The sequence below is a fragment of the Lampris incognitus genome, chromosome 13 (assembly GCF_029633865.1).
Source record: "Lampris incognitus isolate fLamInc1 chromosome 13, fLamInc1.hap2, whole genome shotgun sequence".
Classification (NCBI taxonomy): domain Eukaryota; kingdom Metazoa; phylum Chordata; class Actinopteri; order Lampriformes; family Lampridae; genus Lampris; species Lampris incognitus.
This window is the reverse complement of record NC_079223.1, coordinates 35,838,841-35,848,133: the sequence shown is the minus strand read 5'-3', so window position 1 is coordinate 35,848,133 and position 9,293 is coordinate 35,838,841. Positions and strand designations below refer to the sequence as shown.

General features: G+C 45.3%; 1 protein-coding gene across 7 annotated transcripts in view; it reads left to right on the top strand.

Annotated features, from left to right (window-relative positions):
* LOC130122420 (serine/threonine-protein kinase MARK1-like) overlaps window positions 1–9,293 on the top strand; it is a 47,679-nt gene that overhangs the window by 26,381 nt on the left and 12,005 nt on the right. For 6 of the 7 annotated variants that reach the window (XM_056291327.1, XM_056291328.1, XM_056291329.1 and 3 more), the window contains exons 5-8: window positions 931–996; window positions 5,597–5,667; window positions 7,853–7,909; window positions 8,035–8,271. In XM_056291327.1, the coding sequence (XP_056147302.1) occupies window positions 931–996; window positions 5,597–5,667; window positions 7,853–7,909; window positions 8,035–8,271 (431 nt within the window). The remainder of the gene's footprint in view (window positions 1–930; window positions 997–5,596; window positions 5,668–7,852; window positions 7,910–8,034; window positions 8,272–9,293) is intronic. The other variant, XM_056291330.1, reaches the window with a different exon arrangement.

Genomic DNA, 9,293 nt, shown 5'->3' with positions numbered 1-9,293 from the left:
ACAATTGGCTGTGTCTGCGGATGGGAAGCCGGATGTGGGTATGTGTCCTGGTCGCTGCACTAGCGCCTCCTCTGGTCAGTCGAGTCGCCTTTTCGAGGGGGAGGGGGAACTGGGGGAATAGTGTGATCCTCCCACGCGCTACGTCCCCCCTGGCGAAACTCCTCACTGTCAGGTCAAAAGAAGCAGCTGGTGACTCCACATGTATCGGAGGAGGCATGTGGTAGTCTGCAGCCCTCCCCAGATTGGCAGAGGGGGTGGAGCAGCGATCGAGATGGCTCGGAAGAGTGGGTTAATTGGCCGGATTCAACTGGGGAGAAAAAGGGAGAAAAAAAATCAGGAAAACAATAATAATTGATAGGCACGGAAACAGTCACAGTACAAGAATAGTCCAAAAACTCAGTGTTCAAATACAATGGTAGTAGTAGTTACTACAACGGCTATAATGTGTGGTGCTGATGTTGAAAACACAACGTCTTATGTAATAATAGACTCACCTTGTTCCTGCTAAGACACATCTTCGGCTATGGGAGTGGTGCCTTTAAGGGGCTCTGACCACCGTCTGCAACATCTGAGCCAAGTTTTCCTGCAAAAGCTTTGACGGAAAGACAATAACATTAGCTTTGTGCCAAGGGCATAGCTAGATATTGATTTCAGTTGCGTATTTGAGGGAGATGCATGAGTGCCACATGAGAATTGTTTCTTCTACTAATATTACAATAGTTTGCATAGGCCAAATGATAGTACATTGCAATAGTTACCCTGATGTCGCTGAGATAGCCATACCAACAAAGACAGCTGTTGCTATCACACAGCCGTTAGTTTTAACCCTGGTGCTTCCTTAATTTTGACGTACTGTGGGTATTTGACAAATGCCTCCTCTTGTTCTCTCGTTCCCCTCTTGCCACCCCCCCCCCCCGATTTCTTTTTCAGTGAAATTGTTTGAAGTGATTGAGACGGAGAAGACACTCTATTTGGTGATGGAGTACGCCAGTGGCGGTAAGTACAGTTTTACTGACTTGGTCCCCTGGGGCTGCCAGGAGGACCGAAAGTGATAAAAAAAATAAAACAATCTAATGAAGCAACAAGCCTTGGGGAAGGCTTTCGGGCATCCGGGTAGCGCAGCGGTCTATTTCGTTGCCTGACAACACGGAGATCATTGGTTTGGCTTGGTCAGGCATCCCTACAGACACAATTGGCCGTGTCTGTGGGTGGGAAGCCGGATGTGGGTATGTGTCCCGATTGTTGCATTAGCACCTCCTCTGGTCAGTCGGGGCGCCTGTTCAGGGGGGAACAGCGTGATCCTCTCATGCGCTACGTCCCCCTGGCGAAACTCCTCACTGTCAGGTGAAAAGAAGTGGCTGGTGACTCCACATGTATCGGAGGAGACATGTGGTAGTCTGCAGCTCTCCCTGGATCGGCAGAGGGGTGCAGCAGCGACCAGGACGGCTGGGAAGAGTGGGGTAATTGGCGAAGTACAATTGGGGAGAAAAAGGGGAAAAAATCCAAAAAAAAAAGAAAGAAATAGCCTTCCCAATGACCTATAAGCACCTGTTTGATGATACTTTTTAGACACTGTGGGCAATGTGTGTGTGTGTGTGTGTGTGTGTGTGTGTGTGTGTTATTGTGTGAGCATGTGATGTGATCATGTGGTGTGACCTGCTAGAAAACAAATACGTCCCTATCAGTTTTTTAGCCAAAATTACATCCATTGACGGTTGTCACAAAACAAGTTGCCACTATGAAATCAATATCAGCGGGATTTGTTTCCTTTCCTCTGGCTGGAATGCCGTCCACACCAGAAGACACCACCACAGAACCATCATAATATTCAGATAATCAGTACAAATTACATGGCATATTTCGTCCATAAAAAGGTAATTCGGGGGCGTCCGGGTAGCATAGCGGTCTATTCCATTGCCGAGCAAAACAGGGATCGTTGGTTCAAATCCCCGTGTTACCTCTGGCTTGGTCAGGCATCCCTACAGACACAATTAGGCGTGTCTGAAGGTGGGAAGCCAGATGTGGGTATGTGTCCTGGTCGCTGCGCTAGTGCCTCCTCTGGTTGGTCGGGGCGCCTGTTCGGGGGGAATGGGTGAACTGGGGGGGAAAAGTATGACCCTCCCATGCGCTACGTCCCCCTGGCGAAACTCCTCACTGTCAGATGGAAAGAAGCGGCTGGTGACCCCACATGTATCGGAGGAGGCATGTGGTAGTCTGCAGCCCTCCCCGGATTGGCAGAGGAGGTGGAGCAGCGGCCGGGACAGCTCGGAAGAGTGGGGTAATTGGCCAAGTACAATTGGGGAGAAAAAGGGAGAAGAAACCCCACCCCAAAAAAAAATGCAGTTCAATACACTCTACATGAGAGCAGGTTAAAATACATTAAAATATACTTATATTAAGAAATATACATAGAATATAGACTATACAAAATGTATGCCAAAAGACTATTACCTCTGCTTAGTAAGAAGTGCTAGGTGGATTTATGTATGTATGCATGCTAATGTGCTGACGGGGTGGTAAAATGACTTGGCAGTGCATTCAAAGACTTTCCAAAAAGCAAGATCACAGGCAGCAGCTGCCTCTGCTAGCGTTTTCTTGGTGACATCCTCATATTTGAAGAACTGTTTCTTTACACCAGATTGGGGACGTAACATAACTTGGTGATGTAACATAACAGAAAGGACATGCATTTCATGCTGTGTTGAATTCATCGCTGGTGTCCTCAGTCAGGGTGGGGAAAAGGTTGTTTTCTTTACCTCCTTCTTGTATTTCTTAACCCATCCACATTTGTGCATACTGTCTCTCACTGGATGTATTGCCAAAAAAAAAAAAACCCAGCTCAGAGGTGGCATCTCAGCATTCATATTCAGTCAGGGGTCTAACAGCCCCCTGATCGAACATTTTCTTCAATTAGGAGACTCTTTTTTTATAACTTTGTTAGATTGTGATTGGCATGGTGGCGCAGTGGTTAGCATGGTTGCCTCACAGCAAGGAGGTCCTGGGTTCAAACCCCGGGGTTGTCCAACATTGGGGGTCGTCCTGGGTCGTCCTCTGTGTGGAGTTTGCATATCCTCCCCATGTCTGCATGGGTTTTCTCCAGGTACTCCGGTTTCCTCCCACAGTCCAAAGACATGTAGGTCAGGTGAATCAGCCATACTAAATTGTCCCAAGGTGTGTGTGTGTGTGGGCGGGCCCTGTGATGGCCTGGCGGCCTGTCAAGGGTGTCTCCCCACCCTCCACCCACTGACTGCTGGGATAGGCTCCAGTGTCCATGTGACCCTGATTTAAGGATAAGTGGCTTGGATAATGGATGGATGGATAGATAGTGATAGTGGAGGTAGACAGGAAATGGAGAGAGAGAGAGAGAGAGAGAGGTAAGACATGCAACAATGGTCAGGGGCTGCATTCAAAGTAGTGAGCTTGCCACCATGTGGTATGCTGGTATACGCTCTAACCATTCAGCTGGAGGCGCCCCAGTCAGGAGACTCTTTGCTGCTGCCGTGACCTTCAACAGTATAAACGAGAAGTTTCAGAATTTCGCTCTTCTGTCTCATTCTTACTGGGCACCATGACTTCTCTCTGCTGCAAACGCTCGACTTTCTCCTTGTTACTTTGCATCAGCCCATTAAGTCAGAACCCAGTTACAATGTATCACAATGGTGATTAAACAGTTATTATATACTACGATTACTGTTAAAGAAAAATGAGGATAAAAGCATTTCATCAGAAGTTCAAAAACGAGGGCGTCCGGGTAGCATGGCGGTCTATTCCGTTGCCTACCAACATGGCAGAGGTGGTAGACAACCCGGCTTCAGAAAGTAAAAGTCCTGCCACGTATTTGTTCCACCCATACACTACACTGGCTGAATTTCATTGGCACAAGTCTTCAGCCAGGTAGAGTGAAATCACCTTGTTTAGTGAATGGGTAGAACAAATATATGGTTGGACTTTTACTTTCTGAAGCCGGGGTGTACACCTCTGCATATATATAACTTTTTTAAATGAAACACTCAATGGTAGGGAAAGTGCTCAACAAATAAGGAGCAAAATAATCCAGTTAGTCAAGTAAATTCTCTATGAGACAGTACAAGCCTGTTTCATGCTATAAGCTATCATCAGCTGTCAATGAAACAAAACACGTGATTGCTAACGGTCCAATTTGGGGGGGGGTGGTATTTGTCTTTTGTCATGACTTATTTGTAATTACAAAATAGGTGCTTATATCTATGTCTGCAACTCTGGTCGGTAGCGATCACGTGTTTTTGAAATGTTTGTACGTTGCACATCTCCCTTCCCCATTGGACAATGTGCCCGTGATGTGCATGATGACGCAGTAGATGGTATATGTCCTTCCTCCAGTAGTGTCATTGACAGCTGATGATTGCTTATAGCATGAAACAGGCTTTTATTGTCTCATAGAAAATTTACTTGACTAACTGGATTATATATCAGCAACCAGAGGTAGACAACCCGGCTTCAGAAAGTAAAAGTTGTGCCACATATTTGTTCCACCCATACACGACACCAGCTGAATTTAATTAGCACAACTCTTCAGCCAGGCAGAGTAAAATCACCTTCTTTAGTGAATGGCTAGAACAAATACATGGTCGGATTTGTACTTTCTGAAGCTGGGGTGTCCACCTCCGCCTCCGGTTTGGTCGGGCGTCCCTGCAGACACAATTGGCTGTGTCTGCGGGTGGGAAGCCAGATGTGGGTTTGTGTCCTGGTCACTGCACTAGCCCCTCCTCTGGTTGGTCGGGGCGCCTGTTCAGGGGGGAGGGGGAATAGCATGATCTTCCCACGTGCTACGTCCCCCTGGCCAAACTCCTCACTGTCAGGTGAAAGGAAGCAGCTGGTGACTCCACATGTATCGAAGGAGGCATGGCTGTTGCAGCTAGAAAAGCGCTAAAAATGCAACTTGATTGATTGACTGACTGATGTGGTAGTCTGCAGCCCTCCCCAGATCGGCAGAGGGGGTGGAGCAGTGACCGGGTCGACTCAGAGAGCGGGATGATTGGCCAGGTACAATTGGGAAGAAACAGGGGGGAAAATCCCCAAAAAAAAAAAAAAAGGAAGTTCAAAAATGTTCTTAATTAGTGGACCTTTACTTGAAGTCCAGGAGGGTTCCTCACAGATACATTACATACTATACGTGTCCGGATAGATTTTGGCTTGTCATCTGACCCAGTATGGGTTTAAATAACATTAAATGAATGTTCAAAAAATAGATGTGTGCCATATGGTTACATAAAGCTTAGCTGCATCTTCCCTGATGTAATATTCAACACATAAAGCCTCTGATCTTTCTAAGTCCTAACATGACCCGTTATCCGCTAAACCAAATGGTTGACTGCTGCGTTGTTGATCGACAAATACCATTAAGGGGCATGGTTTTTACCTGAGGTGACGTTAAGCCTGAATGCACATGTTTTTATAACTCAAAGCTGTAGTGAAGATGATAGAAATGATAATATGATGAAATGATAAAATTTTCATAGTCACGAGGATAGCAATGATGAGGGTGCCAGTGATGATGAAAATGTGGATGAAGATGAGGATGATGTTGATGTGTTTTCTCTTCCTGCGGTCGCTCCAGGGGAGGTGTTTGACTACCTGGTTGCCCACGGTAGGATGAAGGAGAAGGAAGCCAGGGCCAAATTCAGACAGGTGAGTCAGCAGTAAAGCCACCAGTCTGGAGCGCTAACCAGACTCACACTTCCACCGTCATTCTGTTATTTCCCACAGTTTGTAGTCTGGAGACTGCACCAAGCCGAGTTCCTAGACCCGGCTTAGTCACCAACTGTAAAGCAAAGATGGAGAGCCAATAGTGTTGCTCCACTCAAGTGGATGGGGCTTGAGGTTTGTCTGTACTGATGCTACACTGACATCTAGTGGTCTTATAATATTAGGCAGTCAAGTTCAGTAATGCAAATATTTAATATCCGTACCAATCATATACAGTAGGGGTATTCAACTAAAATTGCCAGAGGTCCAGTAAGTCAACCCTCCTCCCCTGCTGAGGTGCGAACAATTAGATACCCACAAATATGGGCTCTTGCTTTTTGCCAAACTGAAGAAGTCAATTTAGTTAACATTTTTATTGAACAAAATGTAAAATGTTCTCAGTTTTGCAGTAACATGTTTTTGGCATGACATAACTAATCCTTAAAATGTATCTGTTTTTGAACACTGATCTCTTCTGTGCTCCAGGTTACTTTGGTAAAGATACAAAATCATTCATAAACTCAGACAGGCAAAAATACAGTGCCTATATTGGACAAACATATGATGAACGATAAACAAAGTGCAATAAACCCTTCATCTCTGGATTTGCATGGTAAATACATTCCTTTCAGTCCATAAAAATGTAACATCCTCAAAGGAAAACTAAATAAAGTGCTCTTTTAGGTTGAACACAGCATCCGTGCTCTCCTTCACTATTTCCCCATCTGTAAAGGGCTTTTTATGTTGTCCTAAAATCCACTGTATTCTCAGCGAACACCGTATGCTCGCTGTTGTGCTGCGAGGGAGTGAGAGAGGACCCATGTGGATCCCTCATACTGGGCTTTGAGCTCATTTATTTTCCGCGTCCTTACCTCGGACTGCTGCGGGTTAGTTACTTCGAAGTGTCTGTGTCTAGCTTAGTAATAGCATTTCATATTTCCACTTTTGACAACTGCAACAGGACTGAGCAAATGAGGCACACCGGCCTCGTAGAGCTCATAGAGGAAGAATAAATGTGTACTTTTCTGTCCAGTCATCTCAGAAGACTCGATTTACACTGTCAGTTTTCCTAACTTGGTGATAGTGCCATTTTTTTTTCAGTCTTTAAAAGTTGCATCTTACTGTGTGCCTCGGTCTGCTTGCTGCTGTACCAGAACATAGCATACGTAGCAACCTATGGTAGCAACCCGTCGTCGTAGGACCCGGACGGGTGTACTGAGCTAGCCTCGTTGTGCCTGCTAAAAAGTAATGATGAAATAAAAAATAGGCCTGTCGTTTTTTTCATTATGTCAAAAGGCTTCGCGGTCCGGATGGAAGCTTCTCATGGTCCGGATTTGGACTGGAGTCTACCAGTTGGTGACCACTGATGTACAGGGTACTCTAAAAGTCAATAGGATCAACGCTGTCATCAGTTTTGACATTGGTAGTTTTTGGCCTCAAAATTACAGACATTTTTGATTTTGCTTTTATTCCAGGCATACATTATTTACAAAATAACTATCTACAAGTAAATTATTAAAAATGCAACGTTCCTGGTAACAGACACAGAGCAAAAAACAAAATGGCGTCCAACTCTTTCAGGTCAATATTCAAATATCCATGTGAAGTGATGACGTTGGATGACTCAGGAAGTGTGTTTGGCAACAATGTGGGTCGTGTGTGTGTGTGTGTGTGTGTGTGTGTGTGTGTGTGTGTGTGTGTGTGTGTGTGTGTGTGTGTGTGAACCATGTGTGCAGGCAGCATCAGTGAAGGCGCAGTGTGTTTTGCCCATAGCAAGTGTCATCATTTGATTGATAGCTTGTTTGGTATGTAAGTCACTAAGACGTCCGTGCTGTTTGTCATAGCAACAGCTTATAAATTGCTATATAAACATAATCCATTATCATTATTGAGTTTTGCCTAATAAAGTACTTTTTGCCTGGGAGGCATTTTTGGGCCCAATAAAACCACACCATTGCTTCCTATTCACTTAAGGGCAAATCAGAAGGTCAAGAAATGATAAGTTGTCAAGTAACACTTCAGTAAAGGTTGTATACTAATGCATGCTTTACCTGTAATGTGCTGTGACCTGTGCCTGCATGTGTATGTGTGTATACGTGCGACGTGCATATGTTTGTCTGTATTTCAGATTGTGTCTGCCGTGCAGTATTGTCACCAGAGGAGGATAGTGCACAGGGATCTAAAGGTAAGGATCTACACTGCACCATAGATTTCAGTTTGTATTTCATCACTGTCTCCAAGAGTATATCAACAAGTTCTGTTTTAATGCTGATACAATGCAGGCGCTGATCTCTCCCATCTCTGTCCCAGGCTGAGAACTTGCTGCTAGATGCAGACATGAACATCAAGATAGCTGACTTCGGCTTCAGCAATGAGTTCACTCTGGGCAGCAAACTGGATACCTTCTGCGGTTCCCCACCCTACGCCGCCCCAGAACTCTTCCAGGGGAAGAAGTATGACGGGCCTGAGGTGGATGTCTGGAGCCTCGGGGTCATCCTCTACACACTGGTCAGCGGGTCACTGCCGTTCGACGGACAGAACCTTAAGGTTTATTCTTTTTTTGATATTCCAGATGTCACTGTTGGTGTGCTTCTCTTTTAAACTCTATGTCGTACAAAACTCTCTGCAGTGCTGCAAGATTTTCTGAAATGATTCTTGCAATTGAAAGCTCACTTTGGCAGCAGGAGGAGTAGTCATGTAAAAAAAAAGAAGAAGATGTGAATCCTATCAACCTACCTATTAGTGGGGTTTCGAGGTGGATTTAGACTGATTATCAAAGAAAGTTGAATCGGTTCATCTGGGCAAAACGTTTATTGAGAGAAACGTTTCATCCCTCATCTAAGTGAGCTCTTCAGTCTAAACTGACTGCAGGTATCCCCACCCTTATAAACGATACAGTTGCATCCAAAGGAGTTGAATCAAGTGCAACTGGACTTTGTATATATCCGTGAAGACGTTTTGCCTCTCATCCAAGAGGCTTCCTCAGTTCGTGCCTTTCTGACTAGACCAAGCTAGTCTGACTGGCTGGTGATGAGACTCAGATATTTATCCTCTAGGAGTCGTTGTCAGAGCTCCTAAAGGATAAATTCTGAGTCTCATCACCAGCCAGTCAGACTAGCTTGGTCTAGTCAGAAAGGCACGAACTGAGGAAACCTCTTGGATGAGAGGCGAAACGTCTTCACAGATATACACTCACTGGCCACTTTATTAGGTACACCTTGCTAGTACCGGGTTGGACCCCCTTTTGCCTTCAGAACTGCCTTAATCCTTCGTGGCATAGTTTCAACAAGGTACTGGAAACATTCCTCAGAGAGTTTGGTCCATATTGACATGATAGCATCACGCAGTTGCTGCAGATTTGTCGGCTGCACATCCATGATGCGAATCTCCCGGTCCACCACATCCCAAAGGTGCTCTATTGGATTGAGATCTGGTGACTGTGGAGGCCATTTGAGTACAGTGAACTTATTGTCATGTTCAAGAAACCAGTCTGAGATGATTCGAGCTTTATGACATGGCGCGTTATCCTGCTGGAAGTAGCCATCAGAAGATGGGAACACTGTGGTCAT